General features: G+C 35.1%; 2 protein-coding genes across 2 annotated transcripts; both read left to right on the top strand.

Annotated features, from left to right (window-relative positions):
- Window positions 1-1,804: 1,804 nt before the first annotated feature.
- Window positions 1,805-12,327, top strand: LOC148313108 (uncharacterized). Its single transcript, XM_088267899.1, has 9 exons — window positions 1,805-1,953; window positions 2,728-2,867; window positions 4,087-4,288; window positions 5,221-5,399; window positions 6,664-6,875; window positions 8,559-8,706; window positions 8,935-9,708; window positions 10,775-10,971; window positions 11,960-12,327. Exons 1-9 carry the CDS (start codon window positions 1,834-1,836, stop codon window positions 12,022-12,024), a joined length of 2,037 nt encoding a protein of 678 aa, XP_088124025.1. The 5' UTR covers window positions 1,805-1,833; the 3' UTR covers window positions 12,025-12,327.
- Window positions 12,328-12,763: 436 nt separating this feature from the next.
- LOC148313107 (CUE domain-containing protein 2) lies at window positions 12,764-25,449 on the top strand. The gene is made up of 6 exons (XM_088267846.1): window positions 12,764-13,270; window positions 17,876-18,016; window positions 18,862-18,946; window positions 21,797-21,923; window positions 23,200-23,369; window positions 24,090-25,449. Exons 1-6 carry the CDS (start codon window positions 13,105-13,107, stop codon window positions 24,283-24,285), a joined length of 885 nt encoding a protein of 294 aa, XP_088123972.1. The 5' UTR covers window positions 12,764-13,104; the 3' UTR covers window positions 24,286-25,449.
- Window positions 25,450-25,705: the final 256 nt, after the last annotated feature.

Below are 25,705 nucleotides of genomic sequence, written 5' to 3'. Positions count from 1 at the left end.
CACAGACTACAAGATAGAAGGCTAGAATCATAAGCTATAGGGTTAAAACATAGAAAAATGATAAAAAGTATAAGTCATAGACAATAAAATGTCCATATAACTTCCATCAATTGAAAACATCTCCACGAAATCTTTAAAAAAAATTACTCTACACACACAATCATTTTAATTTCCAAAAGGGAAAAAATCAGAATTTTTTGTTGAGTACCAGAGTGTACTCGTTATTTTGATTCGAGTTCAAACGCAGACTTAACTAAAAGGGAAGGGTAAATATAAAATACCCATAGAAATAAATTATCTTCTTTTTTTATCAACCGTCTTTCCACTGCTTATGTAGGCCTCTTCTATTTTTTTCATTTTATTTTATTCTTCTATTTTTTTCTTATATTTATTCTTTCTATTTATTTCCATTTTTATTTTAATATGTAGGCCTCTTCTAATTTTTCCAGACTCCTCGATTTTGCTTTTTCGATCCACTAACTACTACCCGCGACGGGGACCATCGGCCCATCTTTTCTGGGACTGGCCCGTTCCCCTCTTCATAGCCCATAAATGGGCTACCACCAGAGCCCATCAATTCTCACAAACTTATATAAGAAATGATATAAACTAGTTTTGGTTTTAATGACTTTTTAAAAGACATCTTTATATTTTTTATGAAAAATCGTGCAACAATTATATTGTTTACATCACATGTATTGTTGCTTGCCACTAGGTACCTGAGCTAAATGACTACATATTATATGAAACTTACTAGTGTGATTGGTGGCGGCATCACTCATTGCCAATTTAAAAAAAAAATACAAAAATATTCTAACCGTGTAATTCTTTCTTTTTACCCCTATCCACACTCAATGGTATATAGGGCACAGCATTGTATTGTCGCAGCGTCATCTTGATAGTTATTTATATGAAGGCAAGATTTCCACTTCTGCGCTTCAGGTACCAGTCCAGGGTAATAAAAAATAAATATTACAGTGTAAAATCGAGAACATTTTTTCCCCCTTCCTGGGTATCAAACCCGAGACTTCCAGCACGGTAGCTAAACACGCAAACGATTACACCAAAGAGGTAAAAGTATTTTGTTGCTTCCAGTCTTCATATTTTTTAACTCGTTATTTGTCATATGTTTTTTATTTTATTTATTTATTTATTGAACGGCTGAAGCCTTTAAAGTAATACATATAATACATATATACAGTATCTAATACAAAAAAAAAATTAAAAATACACTAATGAATACACTAATAGAGAAACAAAAAATCTTGTAACAAATAGTCTTATAACATAAAATCATAATTAAAAAATAAAATAACAAGTAGTAAGCACTAGTAAATACACGTCTCCTGCAAACACTATCGGCGAGCAGCAAGAGAGAGTGAAACACAACGTTTTAATTTATCCATTATAACATGGAGAAGAAATGCTGAGAAAGTACAGATTTCAAGGACGATAACAATATATTGAATAAATCTATACTTTCAAAAGCATTGGCTAACATGTGAAGCCGCGGAATCGGAGAGAACATGGCATAGTTTGCATTATGTACAAATACTGCGAATACAGATTTTTGCCTAGTACCTCTTTGGCGCACGCTAAGCTTTATTTGGTTTAGGAGATCAGGGCTGTCCAAAAAATTGTTAATAATTTTATATAACAGAACCAGATCAGTGATTTCCCTTCTATCACTATTTTACTGTCAATTGAGTATCAAATTTGTTGAAAAGTACGTCATCCGCCTTCTTGGATCGCCCGCTGATCAGCGATCACCAGACAAGCACTCTAAGTAACAAAACGCCGTCTCATAAATGTTTTGACATTTGACTCGGGAGTATGGATCGCGCGGCTTTCCTCAATAAATTAAAAGCTGGCGTAGAAATGAACAAATTAAAAGTTGACAGGAATAAAAACAAGCATCTATCGAAGGAAGAATTGCTGCTGTTGCCAAAAGAGGTAAGTCCAACTCTCACTGACTTACCCAGCTCATTTTGAATGACTAGTAAATGAGGTTATGTTATGTTTATTTAGGTTGACGCTGATTTAAAACTGTTTCTGTATGGGTTGATACGAGTTTCCTATGTTGATTCCTATGACAAAATTAAATTTTGGCCCGAAAACGCCCTACAATTCGGTCCAATTTTGAAAGCTAGGAAAGGTGGAATTGCATTTTACATAATAAAATAACATGATAATAAAACAACTTTTTTATATATTTTTTATAAATATAAATTGTATACATATATTTAAAGAACAATTTTAAACATATTATTTTTTTTATAGAGATCCACCAAGCCGCCACCTTGTGTGTCTTGTTGGTGGAGTTCTTTTTACATACATTTTTATTGTTTTTAACCATTCTAACCTAATGTACAAACAAAAAAGAGGGAAAAAATTAAGAATTTAAAGTATTTTACAATTTTCATAGAATTGATGGAAAATTCAATGGATTGTGTCGGGTTGTGTCCCGTGGTAAGTGTCGTGGACTTTTGAGTCAGAGTTTCTTGTTTCGAACCCACTCTACCACAATTTGATACCCATTTCTAATAATCAGCCGCTTAGGCTCACAGAAATAGTATGGAATTGAAGTATTTTTGTAAATAATAAAAATACCAATGTCTTTTTTTATAATAAAATAAATCATTTAAAAAAAAAACAGGCCGTAAGCCCTACACGAAACAGAAGAAGAAGAATATTATTAATAATTGTTTCTAAAATGCTATATTTTAGGAGCTAGTGAACTTGGTGATCCAATTGCAAGCGAGCAATTTGCAGTTGAGGAATGTGATAGCAAAGAAAAATGGCGAATGCCGCGGATTCGATGACTCACAAAGGGACGGAAAAAAATCAAGGAAATTTGATTTTAGCAGGTTTATTAATTTATTTTCATAATTCGACTACACCCTATATTTATAGGTTTAGCATTAATTTCTAGAACTCCATTAACCCTTCCTTCCTGGTGTTGTGTACCGTGTACACATTGCTTCTAATAACCATAATATCTATAAATATAATAAATACAAGGCTAAGATTTTAGGTATTCCTCTATAACATATTAACGCATTGATTTAAAAAATAATATTAATAATAATCAGAATTTATCAGGTACATTGGAGATATTTTGTGAATATCGAAAACAAATTCGCGTGTAAACATGGCGTGAAGGGTGTGCGGGAACCGCGACACTATGTTCGCATCTCACTCTTGCATACTTGCACTGTGCAAGTGCGAGGAGCTCAAAGCTCATTCTCAGCCTTCCTTCGGTTAGCGGCTAGCGCCCGCGTCAGTGGCTCTTGAGCTGGCAACTAGAGCCTATGCTTGTTCTGTGAGCGTTACCAAATGATGTTTTAATGTTTTCAGCAAATAAATCTAAATTATTAAAAAAAATTAATTCATTTATAATTAATTAAGGGATCACTAGAACTTCACTAGAGACATCTATTGGTGAGATGTACTATATAAGAGTTTCAGCTTAATATAAGAGTTTCAGCTTAATACTAATATAAGAGTTTCAGCTTAATAAAAAGTTTCTTTACAGGCCCCATTAATTAAGGGGATTGCTATGAATGTCCGTATTTTTCCGATTAAAAATCGCTAATTTTTTATTGTGTAGTGACTACCCAACACCGGGACGCGCAATTTATTTTAGCACCGGAAGAGAAAGGTTAAAAACACATCATATTTTATTCATATTTTTTTGTATTTGAATTTATGTCGTGGAATGCAAAACAATTAAAAAAAAAATTAAAAAAAAAGTAAAAATTACAAGCTATTTTTCCAAACCAGTACAATATTTTTGACCATAATAATAATAATAATAAAACCCTTATCCGCACCCCAATGGTGCATAGGGCACTGCTTTATGTGAAAACAGTGTTATCTTGATCGTTTACACACGAAGGAAAGGTGATCAGCCCTCCGCTTTAGGTACCAGTCCAGGGTAATATTCAATAAATATTACAGTGAAAAAATCACTTATATTTATTCGACCCCCCTGGGAATCGAACCCGGGACCTCCAGAACGGTAGCCGAGCGTGCTGACCATTACACTATGGAGGCAGACATGCTGACCATGCTGTCTCTTTTCAGATATCAAACTCGACGTATTTTCCTGAGGATTGCCTATCTCGGAGGGAACTACAGAGGATTGGCCGTTCAGGAAGACTGTCCCGAGACCATCGAAGCACACCTCTTCAATGCCCTGGAAAAAGGGTGCCTCATAAAGTCGAGGGCTGAATCCAGCTACCACAGGTGCGGAAGGACGGACAAGGGTGTTTCGGCGAGTGGGCAGGTGACTATCTTCTAATTCAGTGCTCCGCAACCGGTGTGTTATCACTCACGGCACTCCAGTGTGCCACGGCACAAATGGAATACAAATTCATAAAAATATAAATAACAATCAGCCCATAATTAACAATTTGGCAATGACTAAAGCCTACCCCCTATTGTCTAAGGACACAACTCTAAACTTTAGACTTGTGAATAAATAAAAATAAAAAATTTAAACAAATGACAACCCGGTTTTTCTCCCTATGGATGACTAAAAAAAAAAAAGAATAACCCGCGAAGCCTCTACTTTTAGAGACTTGTCTGCAGGTAGGATAGTATGGGTATGGAAGGTAAATGTGAAAAACAGATCACACACCCAGACAAATTGAAATTAAAAAACAGTTGCACAGTAAAAAGTTCAATAAGTAGCTTGATATTTATTTTCAATATATTTCATTATATTTTTAAACTTTAAATACATTCTCCTGAAAAATCAAGTTTTTTGATTTATGACATTCTTGAAAGGAGTGAGCGACATGTGTAAAGTGATCACTTCCAAGCCTATGCCGGTCGTAATCCCTGTAAATACCCAGACTTCCATATTCTTCTTCATCAATTAGTAAACAATTGTCTAATGCTATAAAAAACGTTAATTGTCTTAAACGAAAAACTTAGTATTAATCAGCCTTGATAAAGAAGCGGTTAGCTTCGAAACTGGTAGACATTATAATTATTATAATAAAATATTTATAGTGATTTTAAAACAAAGTCACATTTTAATTATATCAATTGATAAAGAAGCGGTTAGCTTGGAAACCGGTAGACATTATAATTAAGTTATAATTAAATATTTATAGTGATTTTAAAACAAAGTTAGTCAAATTATAAAATGGAAAATCACAGTTAGTGCTTCAAATATAAATGATTAAAAACTTGTTACCGCTTTTTTCACAGGTCATTTCAATCGAAGTCCGCAGTTCTCTGACCATCGATGAGCAGCTGGGCAGCGACGGGGGCTGCTCCTCCGAGCTTCCTTACTGCAAGATCCTCAACCGGCTGCTTCCGCAGGACATCAGGGCCGTCGCGTGGCTACCGGCTCCCATGTCTGACGCTGGAGAATATTACAGCGCAAGGTGATATTCATTAATATTTACAGTTAAACCTCTATCTATCGTTCCTTGAATAATCGTTTTCCCCGGTGTGTCGTTTATTTCTGCTACCCCAAATTCATTTCATACAAAAATAGATTGCATATCGCTCACTCCTTTCAATAATGTCATAATATCAAAAAACTTGATTTTTCAGGAGATCGTTTTTAAAGTTTGAAAAATTAAAAAAATGTATTAAAATAAAACAGTAAAAATACAAATGGGATCACAGATTATTTACAATGCAAAATTTAAATAAATAGGTTCTGTTCAGTATTGTTTTTTTTTAAAAAACACATTTATTTACTTCTAAAACTTGTATTCTTCTTAGAATTTTAACCTACCAAAAGTTATGCAGATTAGGAGGACGGTATCTTTACTCGATAGTATCTCCTTTTGTATTGACCTCTTAATCCCGCATTCATAGTTTATTTCAATAGGTCCCTTTATAACCGATGGAGGTTTCACTACATTCCGAAACCGGTAGTCGTGAAGTAGAATTTTCAAGTGTTATTACACAAAGGGAACAATTTTTTTTTTTTTTCTTTATTTAAAATTTTTTTGCATTACATAAATTCAAAAACAAAAAATATTTATAAAAAATAAAAATGAATACAAAAAAAGATCCCACAAAGGCATGGCCTGTGTGTGGGTATACAAAATAAATAGTCATAGTACAGGGTATAAGGGTATAGGTTTCTAAGTATAATTAGTTAATACAAAATACAAAATACTTGACTCTCAGTGAGCAATTTTTTTTTTTAAAATCATAACTTAAACATAAAAAAGATGACAAAGTAAAAAAGTAAAAAGCTAGCGATCATGTGCTAAATGAAAAAGGAACTTAAATCTGTCTCTTTTATAAATAATCTAATGAATAATAAGGAGTTTGAAATTTTAGGAAATAGTGGTATTTGCCAAGTAAAAGAAATCTTGAAGAGATAAGGCATAGGACGCAGCAAATCTTGGTCACAACTGTCGTCAAGAAAAGGCGATTCAGTTGGCTTGGCCATGTACTCCGCATGCCTCCCAAGAGCCGCCATCATCTTGCCTCTTCTACAAGGCATCAGTTTCCCTAACACTGCTGACAATTCGTCGGCAGTTCTCGTCAGAACTTCGGGACGCAGATCTGACTTGGGAGGATGCGAGGGCATCTGGCAGCCGACAGAAAAGCCTGGAGACAGTTTGTGGGCTCCTATGGTTTAATAAATAATAATAAAAATTAAATAAGCTGTAATTCTCTTCTCAGGTTTGACTGCAAGCAACGCACATACAAGTATTGGTTCCCGCGCGGCTCCCTGGATCTGAACGCGATGTCTGACGCATGCGGCAGGCTGAGGGGATCGTGGGACTTCAGGAACCTCTGCAAAATGGACGTTGCAAATGGAGTCACGGCATTCATACGCAATGTCACCAGTGTGAAAATTGTGGCAGAAAAACCGGAATGTGACGATGACAAAGGTAATTTAATTTAAAAAAATTAAACACCTGAATATACCACTTAATGAGTTTATTTATATATACGACTAGTTTCGAAAAACTAACAGATGTTTTCATCTTCTGGTAAAAATTAAAACTTACGAAATCGTCAATTTTCAGTTGTGCATGTTTTCGGAATGCCCAGAAAATGTACTTTATCCCAGCAAAAGCGGCATATTTTTAACGTTGTTGAAAGGAGTGAGCGATATTTCAAGTGAGACATTTTCTCTTTAAATTTAGGGCAAGTATTGTGACTTATTAATGGTTTCCCTCCTTCTTTCAAACCCTTACCCGCATCCCATCAGTGCATAGGGTACTGCGTCATATAAACACACTGTAGTCATAATCATTAAAACATGAAGGAAAGGCGATCAGCCCTCCGCTTCAGGTACCAGTCCAGGGTAATATTGAATAATTATTAGATTGAAAAAATCACTTAAATTTTTTTTTCTCCCTGTGGAATCGAACCCGGGACCTCCAGAACGGTAGCCGAGCGTTCTGACCGTTACACTACGGAGGTGGACATTAAAATGTTTACTGGTGAAAATATTATTTTTTATTTAAGCTTCTACTACTACTACTACCATCACGCCATTTTTCCGCAGGGGTAGGCAGAAAGGATGGAACGCCACACTTTTCTGTCCTGACATACACTCCTCCCCTCCTTCACAACCATACATCTAGTCATACATGCCCTCCGATTACGCAGACTTTTGACACCACCAGATTTTAGGTTCTGGTTGATCTGGTTGATGGTTGATCGAAGTCTTTTTCGGTCGTCCTCATTCTGTTTTCCCGCTCGCATTCACCACATATATTTTCTTAGTCATTCTCTCGCTGTCCGTTCGCTCCACATGTCCATACCACCGTAAACGATTCTTCCTAATCTTTTCTAAGAAAATATACTAACTATGATTTTTATTTTATTTTATTTTTTTTATTAAAGGGATAACCCGCGAAGCCTCTATTAGAGGCTTGTCTGCAGGTAGGATAGTAAGGATAGGGAAGGTAAATGTGAAAAATACATCACAAACACCCAGACCAATCGAAAATAAATCTTCCTTGAATTTATTTTGCACTTGGCGGGAATCGAACCCGCGACGCCAGTTTAGCAGACGAGCGTCTACCCAACTACGCCAAGGTGCCTTAAACTTTATACCGTCGAACTTGGTTGTTACGAGCACGGTTATAGCGAGATCTCGGATATAACGAGGAAACATTTGTTGACATTGTGTTTATGGTTTTCTCCAAACATTTATTTCAGTCCTACAAAATTCTACTGTCTAAACTCGAAATATTATTAATAAATGAGGTAATATTATTGACTGCCCGTCATTTAGTTTTTTTCTCCTCAATTTGATGGTATACTTTTAAATGATGGTATTGTTATGTCCGCCTCCGTAGTGTAATGGTCAACACGCTCGGCTACCGTTCTGGAGGTCCCGGGTTCGATTCCCAAGGGGGGTAAGAATAAATATAAGTGATTTTTTCACTGTAATATTTATTCAATATTACCATGGACTGGTACCTGAAGCGGAGGGCTGATCACCTTTCCTTCATGTGTAAAACGATCATGATAACACTGCGTTTATAAGACACAGTGCCCTATGCACCATTGGGGTGCGGATTAGGGTTTTATATATTATTATTTATTGTTATGTTTAGGATACAGTATGCATTACTTGCTGGTACGTGCAAACGCTTTCCTCTGGCACCAAATCCGGTGCATAGCCGCAATTCTATTCCTTGTGGGAGCGGGCCACGAAGAGCCGTCTGTTATTACGGAGCTATTGGACGTCAAGACTAACCCTAGGTAAATATACACACATTGGGCGTTTGTCCACTACACGGAATTTTACCATCCGGCAAAATACTTTATGCTTAGTGAGGCGTTCATAAAAAATATATAATCTTGTACAAAATTATGTTACAGTATTGTATAAAGTATCGTAGAAAAAATAAATAAATAAATAAATAGAATAAATATTGAATTGCCTATAGAATGACAAAAAAGTTTCTAATTTGTTTTCATTTATTGCAGAAAACCACAATACAACATGGCAATAGAATTGCCGTTGAATCTTTACCACTGCGCTTTTGAATTTTTAGACGACTATGACGAAACGACTGGATCCGAATCTATATCTGTAACATCTAATTCAAATACAAGTGACAAGAATGGCATAGATTCGTTATTAAAAGGTGATATTTTGAAAGAAAACGCCGTGAAATTTGATGGATCTGATCAAGTTTTAAAAGTACCTTCAAATATAGAAAATATGACAGAGATAGCTGTTTCTAAAGCGGTTTCATCTCAACTTAAAGACATTATAATACCAGAAAACAGCTTAGAAGAAGCTGTCTTTGAAACAGATTCATGTCATTTTGTTAATAAGGTTATAAATACCCCGGGAAAAACAAAAGACAGTGTTTTAGAATTAGATTTTGACAGCAAAAACAAAAAAGCGACATTCCGTAGAGAAATTTCAATAGACGAAGATAGCTTGATGAACGATCTGACTTGCCAGGAGTTAGATAAGATTGAAGAAGAAATTAAAAATATGGACAGTAAAAGCGCTTCACAAACGTCGGAGAAGGATGCGGGCCATTGTGGTACCGGCGCTCTAGATTACGAGGATGCGGAAGGTGCTGAGGAGGGCTACCAGGCGGCAGAGCCTATGCAGCACTCTGACGATGAGAACATGGCCTTCTCCGGGAGGGTTGAGCTCAAGAAGGACTGGTGGAAAGTGGATCTGGAAGATTTGGCGATAGTCATCAAGAATTTTCAGACGCAGTGGACCAAATCAGCTATCCAGTAAGTATATTTTTTTGGTAGTAGAAGCAGAGCAAGACCAAGGAAAACTTGGCATGATCAAGTATTTCTAACTAATTAACCACTACAAAAAATGTTTAACACTTGCGATTTTTGGTCAACCCGAATACTAACATGCATTAAAGGTTGCAGCACAAACATGCGTCACGAGCCGAGGTTGAATGCATGTTCAACCTCGGCTCGTAACACATGTTTGTGCTGCAAAAATCGCATGTGTTAAACATTTTGTACACAAAAACTACAGTTTTAAGTGTGCTATGGTAGTGAAGGGTAGTACTGTTTGCATGCTGTGGTAGTGATTGTCCTGACGAAGAGACGGGTACGTCTCCAAACTGGTAGACATAAAAATCTCGGTGAGTGGTTATATACTAATATTACTAACATTTTTGTAAAAAAATAAATAAGTAAAAATGACTGACCACAAAGTAAATGCTTTAAATATTAACTCTTACCACTCTGTAGGCCAGACATTCTGGCCCGTATGATTCTAGTAGGCAGCTCCGTGGGCCACAATGTCTGGCCCGGCGCAGGTATAACTTCAATCACTGATTTCTCTATCACCCGAGTATATTCTACCAAAAAATGTTTCAGATAAATACAGTTCATCTTAATTAACATGGTCAAACGAATTGCCCGACAGTGTCCCAAAATTATAATAATAAAACCCTTATCCGCACCCCAATGGTGCATAGGGCACTGCGTCATATAAATGCAGTGTTATCTTGATGGTTTACACATGAAGAAAAGGTGATCAGCCCTCCGCTTCAGGTACCCAGTCCAGGGTAATATTGAATAAATATGACAGTGAAAAAATCACTTATATTTATTTTACCCCCCTTGGGAATCGAACCCGGGACCTCCAGAACGGTAGCCGAGCGTGCTGACCATTACACTACGGAGGCGGACAAAAATTAGAGAACCAAAATATTTATTTTAATGGTAGATTAATGTCGCATTTTTTTGATCAGAGTAGCTGATCAGTTATGAGAAAAAATGGTCAGAGTGGAAAGGGTTAATGATATTGAGAATATTTTACTTTCTGTTTTAGAGCATCAATGATAAGGGACATTATCGAAGATTTGGAGAATCTTTACAACAAGGAACTGTCAAGAGTGTCGCAGAATGCAATCTCTCAGGATTTGGTAGTCGGCAATCAGAAATGCCTGTTTCTGCATCAGAGTGACTGCATGCTGCAAGGAGTCACTCCCAGAACTTACCAGCCGCTGCTGGGAAGAACTACTTGCGGTAAGAGAACTACTTGAACAACAAACTAGACAAAAAAATCAAAATCTTTTAGTACACAACCGTGATACACGATTTACACACAACAAAGGTTTGATAGTCCCAAGAATTAACAATAAATATGGGAGTCCAACAATGCAATATATTATAACATACAAACATTTTTAATTTGTTGCCGACGGAGGTCAAAGGCAAAATAAAGGAATGGGAATGGGATCAAGAGTTAATTTTAGGAAAATTGTTAAATGGTTATATTCTTAATTTTTCTCTTTTTTGTTTGTATAATTTAGGTTAAAATGGTTAAAAACAATAAAAAATGTATGTAAAAAGAACTCCACCGACAAGACACATAAGGTGGCTTGGTATTAAATAAAATATTTTTAAAAAATATTTTGAAATTTTTTTAAAATTATGATTTTAATAAATGTAAACAATTTATGTTAAAAGAGTCAATTCGGTCAACAAATGTCTATATAGAATGCTACAGTGACCTTTTTTACCTCACAATATAACACTACCAACTGGGAAACAAATATTTCAATAACCTCGCTACAAATATATCCCGCCAATTGCAAAATAAATTCAAGAAAGATTTATTTTTACGAGCCTTTAACCTTTTTCACTCTGACCATTTTTTCTCATAACTGATCAGCTACTCTGATAAAAAAATGCGACGTTTTTCTACCATTAAACTAAATATTTTGGTTCCCTAATTTTGGGACACTGTCTGGAAATTCGTATGACCATGTTAATTAAGATTAACTGTATTTATCTGAAATATTTTTTGGTAGAATATACTTGGGTGATAGAGAAATCAGTGATTAAAGTTATACCTGCTGTGGGCCAGACATTGTGGCCCACAGAGCTGCCTACTAGAATCATACGGGCCAGAATGTCTGGCCTACAGAGTGGTAAGAGTTAAAGGTAGAGGCTTTGCGAGTTTTCTTATTTTTTAAAACACACAATTTATATAATTATTTTTGTTTTTTAGAGAGCTTGGAGAATCGGATTGAACATTATGTCAAGAAAAAAAGGCTACGGGTGTCTTCAGATTAAAAATATAAAAAAATCGTTATTATTTATGTAATCTTATACATGAAAACTTTTATTTTGTAATATATTTATGTCCAAATCCTCAGATATCTATTTTACTAATGTTTTTATACATGTCCAAAATATAATAAATATATTTTTACTGTAACTATGCTGTTTTTTTTCCTCATGAGCAATTTTAGAAAAACATTTCTTTGTTTTCTCATAGTCTGTTGTATAGTGTGTTGTCATAATGTGCATTCAATTTTAATACTTTGAATTCAATAACTGGATGCATAAAATAAAGAATAACTTTTGTAAAAAAAAGTATATGTTTTATGTTATTATTATGTTAATTTTAGTGCTAAGGCAGGGAAGATTCTTCGAATAAAGGAGAGATTTTTTAAATGTCAAATCGGGAGGAATCTGCTAGATTTTATACCTTAATTATCAAAAAAGGTTTTAACTTAGTCGTTCCTAACCTCTCTTGATTTATTTTAACCGGAGACGATACAATAAAGCGAACGTTGGCGTCAGAATTTGAGACTGGCTGAGGCGATATTTATATTGTATCATAAGATCCGGTAACGCGATGTGATAACTATAAGTTATGAACATATCCCTTTACTGAACAATTTCGATGTAGCGGAAAAAAATAAATAACAACTAACCCCGTTTTTATTAACTAAAGTAGGGTAAGTACTTTATCAAGCTATTTATATGATCAGTATATAACCATAGTAGCAAATAAAAAATATAAATTAGTTCTTTGTTTGTTCGAAAAGCGTCGCTACCTGCGGCTGTCAAACTCAGAGTAGAAAAAAAACATACACTTTCCGGGGGCTCTGCGATCAGCTATATCGATTTTTTGTTAAAAATAGTTTTTTTCCGCAAAAACTCTCAAATCTCGCGGTCGGTCTTCGTCCGGAACGTCGGAAAAATGTCCCCTCGCGTCGCGATGCCCGTCTTTTACTCATAATCGAGCTCAAATGTGCGGCGAAACTGGCGGCTGGTCATCTGTCAGATTTTTTTCTCGCCCGTGAAAAGAATTGATAGGCAGTGTAACCGTTTTTTCCCGGCAAAGTTTTGGTGGAAATCGTCAAAATGAGCGCTATAGCTCAGCAGGAGTCGCTGGTCAAGGAGAGCTTGTTCGAATTCGTGACCAAACACATCCCGAGTGCCAATTTAAATGTAGTCGACGATATAGTTTTGTCTTATGTCATTTCCATACTCGAGGAAGCCTCCCAGGACCCCTGTTTCGATGTGGAAGGTAAGCGAACTCAACAACACAAACATTTATACGGAATTGATCATGTATTTATGCATATTTTGTTATTGTGTCCATGTCGAAGATTCGGTCTTTTGTATATCTCTACATACATAAATAATTTATTGCCGATTTCTTCGAGTTGTTTTCAAACAGATGTTCGAAAGAGGATTTTTTAAAACCTTTTTGGCTTACATTACAATGTTAATTTTCGACATAAACCCTGATTCTCAATCGTCAAAGAGGAATTCAATATTTTTGTTGAAATTACCATATTGGAGCAAAATTGTTCAAACACTGCTTTATTCGCGTAGGCCAATTCGGCAATTAATACTTATCATTTAAAATTGGCTTTGGAGACTTAAGAACTACTTTTCCTTTTAAAATCATGGCAATGTAATTTGGATATTGAAAAATAAATTTACATTTTTACTACTACTACATATTCATTTATTTGTTTATTTGAAAACCAACAGAATATTTAACAAAAATAACATAATATAATAAAATAAAAAAAATAACATTCCAATTAGAGGTTTTTACTTAACCTTTTAACCGCGTTCACTTTGTTCCTGAGAGATGCCCGTGCGCGGCGGTATTTCGCCGTTTTTTAAATCATTACTTTTATCATGTATTTAGTTAAGAAACGATTTATTTTCCTAAACAAAAACGTTCAATGGGATTCATTGTGTCTTTTTGGTACTCTATAATACACGTGTGTCACATTATTCTTGAAATATATCGTAATATAAACAAATTAGATCGTAACATAAATAAATCAAAGCACGCATCGTGTGTCACTCTTACCCACTGGCGATGCGTAGCGTCGAGAGTGAGACAGATATAGGGCATGATTATGGGGCGGACTAATTACTGACCGCAATAAAAATCAGGGATCTGTTGTTTTATTTATCCTTGTGATGTTACAAATTATTAGTCAGATATTTCAACAGATGTCATAAGGCCGAGGATTGACGTATTATTTTATCCAAAGTTCCACACCATGAAAAAATCCCTCCAAGTTGAACTGAGGTTGGAAACTTGGAGCAAAGTAAAAACACATACGGTTATGTCAGCCGCATACGGGGAATGTTTTGTGAAAACACATACGGTTTAGCGAGCCGCGTGGATCCGGTTAAGTAATCTAAAAATAAAAATAAACTGTCATGTACATAAAAGTATAACTTTATAATAAACTTACATTACATGTTTTTATCAAATAATAGAATTTTTCTTTATCAACTAGTCAAATAGACATCAACAATATTTCTCTTAAACGTATTAAAACTATTAACTACTGCTACCATCACGCCGTTTCCCCGCAGGGGTAGGCAGAAAGAATGGAATGCCATACTCATCTGTCCTGACATACACTCCTCGCCTCCTTCACATCCATACATCTAGTCATACATGCCCTCCGATTACGCAGACTTTTGGCACTGCCAGATTATAGGTTCTGATTGATTGTGCCAAGTCTTGTTGGGTAATATATCCAAAATAAAACTCGGTTTTTGTTGGATTGAATTCTACATTTATTTATGTATATTTTAATACTCGTCGTCTACGTGTCACGTATTAAAATATACATAAATAAATGTAGAACTCAATCCAACAAAAACCGTGTTTTATTTTGGATATGTTACCCAACAATTCAATGTGGAATTCTACCAACTGTCTGCAGTTACGATAAATATGTGCCAAGTCTTTTTCGGTCGTCCTCGTTCTGTTTTCCCTCTCACATTTGCCACATATATTTTCTTCCATCCATCGCCTATATCCATATCCAGCAGCGGAGGTCAGAGGGCTCATAAAGAAGAAAGAATCAACCGGCAGATTCTCGGAATACGCTCTTGCATGTGTAACAGGAAGGCTGACATTTGATCCGTCAAGTTTTCTGTGTGCGGCTATTATCTGTTGTTACATGCGAACAAAGGACAAATGTGTTTTGTAACGTGATGTTTCCTCAAACCAGTTTCTTTTGTTACGGTTGTACACGCAATCAACTTTATGTTTTACAATGTAGGGTAAAGGTCCCGGTTATTGTCGCTTTGGACAGATTGATATAATCATTATTTAAGTGAGGTGAAGTGAGTGTTATTTAAGTGAAGACGGAATAACAGTCAATATCAGTTCAATATGATTCAATATCAGTCCAATGTTAGATCAATAAGTGAAGGTCCAATATCAGTCTGATATCAGATCAATAAATGAAGATCCAATATCAGTCGTAATCTGTCCAATATTATTCCAATATCAGTCCAATATCAGATCAATAATGAAGATCCAATATCAGTTAACATCAGTCCAATATTAGATCAATAAGTGAAGGTCCAATATCAGTCTGATATCAGATCAATAAATGAAGATCCAATATCAGTCGTAATCTGTCCAATATTATTCCAATATCAGTCCAATATCAGATCAATAATGAAGATCCAATATCAGTTAACATCAGTCCAATATTAGATCAATACGTGAAGGTCCAATATCAGTCTGATATCAGATCAATAAATGAAGATCCAATATCAGTCGTAATCTGTCCAATATTATTCCAATATCAGTGCAATATCAGATCAATAATGAAGATCCAATATCAGTTAACATCAGTCCAATATTAGATCAATAAGTGAAGGTCCAATATCAGTCTGATATCAGATCAATAAATGAAGATCCAATATCAGTCGTAATCTGTCCAATATTATTCCAATATCAGTCCAATATCAGATCAATAATGAAGATCCAATATCAGTTAACATCAGTCCAATATTAGATCAATAAGTGAAGGTCCAATATCAGTCTGATATCAGATCAATAAATGAAGATCCAATATCAGTCGTAATCTGTCCAATATTATTCCAATATCAGTGCAATATCAGATCAATAATGAAGATCCAATATCAGTTAACATCAGTCCAATATTAGATCAATAAGTGAAGGTCCAATATCAGTCTGATATCAGATCAATAAATGAAGATCCAATATCAGTCGTAATCTGTCCAATATTATTCCAATATCAGTGCAATATCAGATCAATAATGAAGATCCAATATCAGTTAACATCAGTCCAATATTAGATCAATAAGTGAAGGTCCAATATCAGTCTGATATCAGATCAATAAATGAAGATCCAATATCAGTCGTAATCTGTCCAATATTATTCCAATATCAGTGCAATATCAGATCAATAATGAAGATCCAATATCAGTTAACATCAGTCCAATATTAGATCAATAAGTGAAGGTCCAATATCAGTCTGATATCAGATCAATAAATGAAGATCCAATATCAGTCGTAATCTGTCCAATATTATTCCAATATCAGTGCAATATCAGATCAATAATGAAGATCCAATATCAGTTAACATCAGTCCAATATTAGATCAATAAGTGAAGGTCCAATATCAGTCTGATATCAGATCAATAAATGAAGATCCAATATCAGTCGTAATCTGTCCAATATTATTCCAATATCAGTCCAATATCAGATCAATAATGAAGATCCAATATCAGTTAACATCAGTCCAATATTAGATCAATAAGTGAAGGTCCAATATCAGTCTGATATCAGATCAATAAATGAAGATCCAATATCAGTCGTAATCTGTCCAATATTATTCCAATATCAGTCCAATATCAGATCAATAATGAAGATCCAATATCAGTTAACATCAGTCCAATATTAGATCAATAAGTGAAGGTCCAATATCAGTCTGATATCAGATCAATAAATGAAGATCCAATATTAGTCGTAATCTGTCCAATATTAGTCCAATATCAGATCAATAATGAAGATCCAATATCAGTTAACATCAGTCCAATATTAGATCAATAAGTGAAGGTCCAATATCAGTCTGATATCAGATCAATAAATGAAGATCCAATATTAGTCGTAATCTGTCCAATATTAGTCCAATATCAGATCAATAATGAAGATCCAATATCAGTTAACATCAGTCCAATATTAGATCAATAAGTGAAGGTCCAATATCAGTCTGATATCAGATCAATAAATGAAGATCCAATATCAGTCGTAATCTGTCCAATATTATTCCAATATCAGTCCAATATCAGATCAATAATGAAGATCCAATATCAGTTAACATCAGTCCAATATTAGATCAATAAGTGAAGGTCCAATATCAGTCTGATATCAGATCAATAAATGAAGATCCAATATTAGTCGTAATCTGTCCAATATTAGTCCAATATCAGATCAATAATGAAGATCCAATATCAGTTAACATCAGTCCAATATTAGATCAATAAGTGAAGGTCCAATATCAGTCTGATATCAGATCAATAAATGAAGATCCAATATTAGTCGTAATCTGTCCAATATTAGTCCAATATTAGTCCAATATCAGATCAATAATGAAGATCCAATATCAGTTAACATCAGTCCAATATTAGATCAATAAGTGAAGATAACGGTCAGTTGATAACGTACACCAAATATCTCAAAATTGACATAAAATGTAGTTAGAACACTTTACGTAGGGTACGTCGATATGTAAAATAAATAGTCCAATATCATATCAATAATAAAAGATCCAATATCAATATCCAAGTGTATTAGCAACTGTAGTTGTAACACAGATTTCTCTTGCAGGTTTCGTGGAGATGATGTCGGCGTACTTTCCGCAGTTCTCCGAGATAGACACGGCAGTGGTCTGCTCCTGGATATTTGACCTGGAGGCCCAGCTCACCGACCGCGAGACTCCGGAGAGAACCAACGGTGATCCGCAAATCAGTAAGCCAATGTTGACGTTCTATATCTATATATTATTTTGAGAAATAAAAAGACTTTGTGTTTTGATCCACTCACATTTTTACTAACCAACTAGTTTCGGCTACAACCTGTTGCCCTCTTCAAGGTTTAATTTATGACTAATTAATTATGTCCGCCTCCGTAATGTAATGGTCAGCACGCTCGGCTACCGTTCCGGAGGTCCCGGGTTCGATTCCCAGGGGGGGGTCAAATAAATATTAGTGATTTTTTCACTGTAATATTTATTCAATATTACCCTGGACTGGTACCTGAAGCGGAGGGCTGATCACCTTTCCTTCATGTGTAAACGATCAAGATAACACTGCGTTTATGACGCAGTGCCCTATGCACCATTGGGGTGCGGATAAGGGTTTTATTATTATTATTATCAAACATAAATTAAACCCTGTTATTAGTCATAAATTAAACCCCTAAGAGGGCAACAGGTTGTTACTGAAACTAGTTGGTTAATAAAAATGTGAGTGGATCAAAACACAAAGTATTTTTATTTCTCGAAATAATATATTAATATGATCCACAAAGTGAATGCTTTCAATATTCAAAACATTCTATATCTATAAATCTAGTCGTACAGGAGAAAGGAACCAACTAACAAAACGTAAAATGTGGATAGGGGTTAGAAGTTGAAGATGCATGAGGAGATGAGTGAAGAATATTTGCAAAAAAAAAAGACTTTGTGTTTTGATCCACTCACATTTTTATTAACCAACTAGTTTCGGCTACAACCTGTTGCCCTCTTCAGGGTTTAATTTGTGACTAATTTTATTACTCCTGCAATAATATTATTTCAAATTGCCTGTTTGCAGTTAGGAACCGGAATGACGACGACTCGGAGAAGATAAGCCTCACGCTGCAAAGCTTGAGAGAGATGCTGCCAACGATTACACCAAGGTGATATATTTTTCTTCCTTCGCTCGTACCGTGCGTTGCTATTGTCAAACCAAGCTCACCAATATTTTAATTCAGTCAAATCTTTGTGAACAAATATTTGGACGCACTCAAGACATTTTGAACAAATAAATAATAATAATAATAAAACCCTTATCCGTACCCCAATGGTGCATAGGGCACTGCTTCATATAAACGCAGTGTTATCTTGATCGTTAACACACGAAGGAAGGGTGATCAGCCCTCGGCTTCAGGTACCAGTCCAGGGTAATATTGAATAAATATTACAGTGAATAAATCACTTATATTTATTTGATCCCCCCTGGGAATCGAACCCGGGACCTCCAGAACGGTAGGCGAGCGCGCTGACCATTACACTACGGAGGCGGACTAATAAATAACTGGTCAAAATATGACTTTAATATAAAATTAAAATAAAATGTATTTTTTTAAATCATGGTACGAAAAGTCAAAAATTTTATTTCTATGTGATTCCAATGATAAAATGCAATTCAGCAGATTCTAAAAATTACTATTTGATTTTAAAATTTAATATATCGTAAGTGTATTGACAAAAAACTGAAAATTTGCAATTTTGACTCAATGACGCCTATTTTAAAGTTTACATCGTTCTATTAGTATCTACTAGTACAACGTTCTAATAGTATTTTATTTATTGTTTCGGCATTAACTTTGTGGTAAGACATGTTACAATGATTAAAGAAAACACTTTGTTTTTTACCACTTGAGTTTTATTATAAAACTACATGTTTCAGAAGTTAAACTTTACTATTGTTTTTATATATCATTATTGTTTTTAAATATTGTTTTTAAATATCATTCATTGAGTTATTATACAGACCTGAATGATGGAAGTTTAACTTCTGAAACATGTAGTCTATAATAATACTCAAGTGGTAAAAAACGAAGTGTTTTCTTTAATCATTGTTCTAATAGTAGTTTGAAATGTCATATTTATGTGGTTTTATAGGAAAATTGAACTTTAAATTTAACAGCGCATATTTTATTCAGGCTAAAAGCTTTAAATAACAGGGATTATTCAAACAGGGATTTTAGCAGTTAACGTTTTTAGCCACGATATATAAAATATAAATTATATATATATCAAATATTAACCTGTTATCCGGGCGGTCCGCTGTCCAATTCCGCAACTTGTAACGGGCGCGAATACTGATTCACTAGTGTCTTAAATTCATGTGGAGACATGCATGGATGACTAATACCTTTGTTGTTTGATAAATATATGTCCATATATATATACAACATTTTGAGTGTGTCCAAATACTTACAATAGATGTCTCTAGTGAAGTTCTAGTGATTCAAGAACAAGGTTTCTAAATTGGTTCATATATATAGAACTTCCAAGAATTTGAGTAGTGTGGTTGTCAATATTGTGTACAATTAGTGAATGTTACACGTGTGTAAAGTGATCACTTAAACCAGCCGATGACGGTCGTCAGCCCCGTAAATTCCCAGACTTCCATATTCTTCTTCATCTTTGATGAGATGTTAAAAAATAATATAAAAATAACTCCTGTAATTGGAGATAATCCAGATTTTGTGAACAAGTATTTGGACACACTCAAAATGTTGTAAATAAATTATCTGGTCAAATTATAAGCTTAAATAAAAATGAAAATGGTATTTTCTGGCGTTTCTTATGTGTGTGATTATAATCCAGGATTCGGACCTCACATACTAATATAAGAGTTTCTGCTTAATAAAAAGCTTCTTTACATCCCACCAATAGATGTCTCTAGTGAAGTTCTAGTGATTCAAGAACAAGGTTTCTAAATTGGTTCATATATATAGAACTTCCAAGAATTTGAGTAGTGTGGTTGTCAATAATGGGTAGAATTGGTGAATGTTACACGTGTGTAAAGTGATCACTTAAACCAGCCTATGACGGTCGTCAGCCCCGTAAATGCCCAAACTTCCATATTCTTCTTCATCTTTGATGAGATGTTAAAAAATAATATGTCCATATATATATTATGATAAACATATATTTCAAGGACGTATTCATATGTCCTTCCCATACCCAATATTGATTACGTTTGACGTATTTATGCGTCCCGCCCGGTTAACAGGTTAAAATAGTGGTATTTACCAAGTAGAACTTTAATTAAAAAATCTATTTTCATATTCTTTGTTGAAACGATACGAGCTTACCAAATCCACTTGGGAATGAATCATTTAAAAACTAGCTATATTTTATATTACAATAATTAAAGAAAACACTTCGTTTTTTACCACTTAAGTTTAATTATAGACTACATGTTTCAGAAGCTAAACTTCCATCATTCAGGTCTGTATAATAACTAAAATATAAAATATAAAATTGTTCTATAAATAAGGATAGGGGGAAAGTAAGGGGAAGGGGTTAGTCAAGGAACGGAGTTTGAAAACAAAGGAAAAATTGAAAGCAATGGCGAAGAATTTTGAAACAATATATTATTTAATAAATTATTATTAGAATTCAGGTTTTTTTGTATTTCTAAATTTTCAAGATAATTCATAATTTGGCCTTTATATGGAACAAGGTGTAATAATTTTTTGACTAACCCCTTGCCCTTACTTTCCCCCTATCCTTATTTATAGAACAATTTTATATTTTATATTTTAGTTATTATACAGACCTGAATGATGGAAGTTTAGCTTCTGAAACATGTAGTCTATAATTAAACTCAAGTGGTAAAAAACGAAGTGTTTTCTTTAATTATTGTAACATGTCTTACCACAAAGTTAATGCCGAAACAATAAATAAAATATTTTATATTGATGAGAGAGAAACCTTTTATAGGTAATTGAGTAGTATATTTTTGTCCATAGGTCCCATTCAAACTCAGAGAGTTCCGACGGCGGGGGTGTAGGTGCCAAAATAGTACCGATCGCGAACACCTACCCGGCACAGTGCCAGATCCTTCAGGACATGTTCCCAAACACGTGTCCCATAGAGGTGAGTTGTGACCATTTAGACCAGAGGAGGACCGAGAAAAACACGGCACGATCAGGTATGCCAAATACTTGAAAGTGGTCAGGTTAGGAGTCGTAATAATCGGCGGGTATGTATGAGGAGATGCATGGATGTGGAAGAGGCGAAGAATGTTTGCAAAGACAGAGTGGTGTGGGGTTCTATTCTCTCTGCCTACCCCTGGGGGAAGCGGCGTGATAGTTAGTTAGTTAGATTAGCCAATCTTTTCGTTGCTGCAGGTGGCTTGTTATTTGTTTTGTGAGGCGGCATTCGTGGTTTGCCATGCTACTCAATTTCCGCTGCTATGTCACCAATAAAATATTTTTCTGGCATAGTGACCCGAAAAGTCCTGGTAACAAAGGTTTTAAACTCATTCTTTCCATATAGCGCATAGGTTTGCTTAACCCTTTGAGAACAGAATAAAAAATATTTTACTTAACATATTTTTATTTCTAGAAATTGTTTACAAATAAGTGTAAGTTTAAACGAAATTTTGCTGAAAATTGTGCACACAGATTTATACAATATTTATCACTCAACAAAATTAAAAATACACATTGTGTGCCTGGTGGTTAGCAACAAAGACCATGTTTTATAAAGTATAAATAAAAGCATTTATTCTTGAAAATATGAGGTAATATATAACACTACTTATTTTTAGTATTATTATGACTAACTCACCTGTCATTTTGTTTATTTCGTTCGATAACCTCACAAAATTGATAAACTAAGATACAGATAGCCTATAAATATCACATCGCCACAATAAACAGTCTGAAATAAGCTCCGAGACAATGAAACCAACATGAAATCTATACAAGCACTATATCTGTTACATTGGCAACACATTGCACTATGCTTTTAACTAGAAACCTGTAGGCACTTAGACAATTTATTTTAAATTTGTGGTTAGCAGCAGTAACCAGTTGTCCTGAAAGGGTTAAGGCCCAATGTACATTAAATCGCAACTCAATTTTCTCTAAATCCAGGTAACAATTTACTTAAACCATTTTTGCATTGAAAAATTTTTTTTTTCCTTGAAATTATTAAATGGTTTTGAAAAGATAAGAGTTATTGAAAGGCAAGGAGTTAAAAATATATATTAAAAATACTTTTTCAATATGTATCCTAAAAAACAATAGAATATCTAATATAAATTCTTCTCAGACATGTGGTCACCTGGCGAATGAAGCGACTTAACAAACACTGGGGCCTTAATATGTTGTTTGTTGTTTATGGTTTACGTTTGTGTCTTTCTCAGATCCAGCAGTGCGTCAGCATCGCCACCGGCGACATAGAGCGCGCGGCGGGGCTTGTCTTGCATCGCAGGGAGAGCGGGCAGGCGCGGGCAGCCCCCACCCTGCCCCCGCCGCCCCCGCGGGCCCACCACACGCTCAACGATCACGAGCTCAAAAACAGGATCATCAACAGGTATGATGTTCCAACGCTCGCAAATGGAGAGTCAACAATAGTCTGTATCCATCGGTAAAGTTAGCCAAATGGTGTGGCTAGCCGCTCCACACTTCGCTCACTCCTTTCAAGAATGTCATAAATCAAAAATCGTCAATTTTCAGTTGTGCATGTTTTCGGAATGCCCATAAAATGTACTATATCCCAGCAAAAGAGGCATATTTTTAACTTAATATTTACCCGCTACAGGGCAGAAAGTGTTGGTTTTGCATTTTGAAGAAAAGGTATTATTTAATTATTTATTTTCCTAAAAAGATCCTAAAATTTTTAGGATTTTTACGGAGTGTGTGGAAGTTTTTGGTGAGAGTATTTTAATGTTTTTGAATTAAAATAAACCCTGATGATGACAAGATTCTTGTCGAAACCGGTGGGTTAAATTGTATTAATAAAAAAGTAGTTATAACAAAGTTATTTAATTTTATAAAGTTTACAAAATGTGCCACAAAGTATCTGCGGAAAACATTCAAGAAATTATATTTTCACTTGTAATTATAGTATACTGTGAAATGCAAAAGAATTAAAATAAAGAAAGAAAAAAAATGCAGTGACCAATAGTGGAGTGCAGTCTGAGTTTCCAGAGGAAGCCAGCAGGGGAGTCACGATCAGGGAGACAGGGAAACGACGGGAGAAGAAGATAAGTTAATTGTTATAATCATTTAATTGTGAAATTAATTGCTGCAGGTATTCCTACGTGGACAAGAGTTCGGACTCGAAGGAGCACAAGCCCCTGGCGCCGAAGATGGAGCCCAAGAAGATGGTGCGCTACCGCGACAACAAGATAGTCTCGCTCAAGGGAGAGCGCTACACGGAGGTCTCCAAGTCCGGCACCGACGACGAGCTCAAGAAACCCAAGCAGCGCCCGCACTGCCCCCCTTAACCTTTCTCCCCCGCGACATTGTCGTCTCTGCTCGGACACTCTGGCTCCCGCGGCCGCGAGCCGTCATGTGTCGTCCCCAAAAGACTTTATCCCGACTCGGAAATGCTCTCAACTCACGTGACTCTATCGCCAACTCTCTTCCTTGCGATCGGTTTGTTTTTAATCATCGATCAAACACGATCCAACACCTTCAGTATTACAGTTATTTTTAAATTGATAATGAACTCGATTTGTCGTTTGGCGACGTCGATCCGTCGCAAAATCATGACTGTTTTGAATATTTTAAGTTTCCTCCTTATTCTAGTCGTTGGAAATAGATCTGCTTTCGTAAAGACGACGTTTGTCACCTCTGTGAGTTTATTTTTCGCGTATAGTGTGTTTAAAGTCTATAATGAGTTAGTGGAGTGTCGTTGCGATGCGTGGGTGTCGATTGTCTGTCTGCTGTGCGTGTCGGATCTGAGTATATCTATGGCAGTTTTCCTGCATTTAACCAAAAATCAAGCACGAATCGTTCCTTTTAAAAACGTTGATTCTCCGCACCTAGTTTGTAAATCTTTTAATAGATCCATTCTCGATAAGTTCCTCTATCTTGCACAACGCGCATTCGCGTTGTCACGGTTATTATGTAATTCGTCTAAGCGCTTTTACTTCAATTCTAGATCTTACAAAACTTTGATAGGTAGAGAAAATAAATATTTAGATAAGCAGTATTCGTTAGATTTTAATCAATCAATCCTCCTAGGAACAATTACGTATTATTTAAGTCGTTCATCATTTTATTTAAGAAAAATTGGGATATGTTTTTGTACGACGGTGAAAATATTACTTTTGACCCCGTATTTGACTTGTGTCCACCCCACATTCGAATGTCTAGTTGTCTGTGGTGCCGTCGCACATAGAAATTATCCTCTTTATCCGTGGCAGCTGAAAAGAAAATGGCGGTTGCCGTTTTTGATAAATATGAGATTTAAATGTACTACCTGAGCTTTAGGAATAGCCTCATTTTGTGTTTATTAATATTAGCTCCGATTCCCGACATTATGAATGTTGTACCATCCGTGTCTGAATGTGTTGTTTCAAATTTGTCTGCCGTCTAGCGACAAAAAATGGCAGGTGAAATTTTTGAAATATTTAATCGGTGTTGTGATTATTATTATACAAAAATAATATATGAAAACCTCCTTAACTATGTGACAGAACCATTCGGTGTATCGATTGTCAAATGTTCTGTCCCTGGCTGTCTCAAATCATCGTAAAGTTTTAGGCATTTACGATAAACTATGAACTATTCCGATGTGATATTATATAATTAAATATTATTATTTACTTAAAATTTACGATTATTTTACATTTTTTCTTGCCATGTGTTTTGAAATTTAATATATTTCCTTGTTTTAAAAATCATATAAGACCATTTATA

The sequence above is a fragment of the Brachycentrus maculatus genome, unplaced genomic scaffold (genome assembly GCF_059751285.1).
Source record: "Brachycentrus maculatus isolate JH-2025_06_01 unplaced genomic scaffold, ASM5975128v1 h1tg000020l, whole genome shotgun sequence".
Taxonomy (NCBI): domain Eukaryota; kingdom Metazoa; phylum Arthropoda; class Insecta; order Trichoptera; family Brachycentridae; genus Brachycentrus; species Brachycentrus maculatus.
Note: the sequence above shows the minus strand (reverse complement) of the source record. Positions and strands in the feature narration are given on the sequence as shown.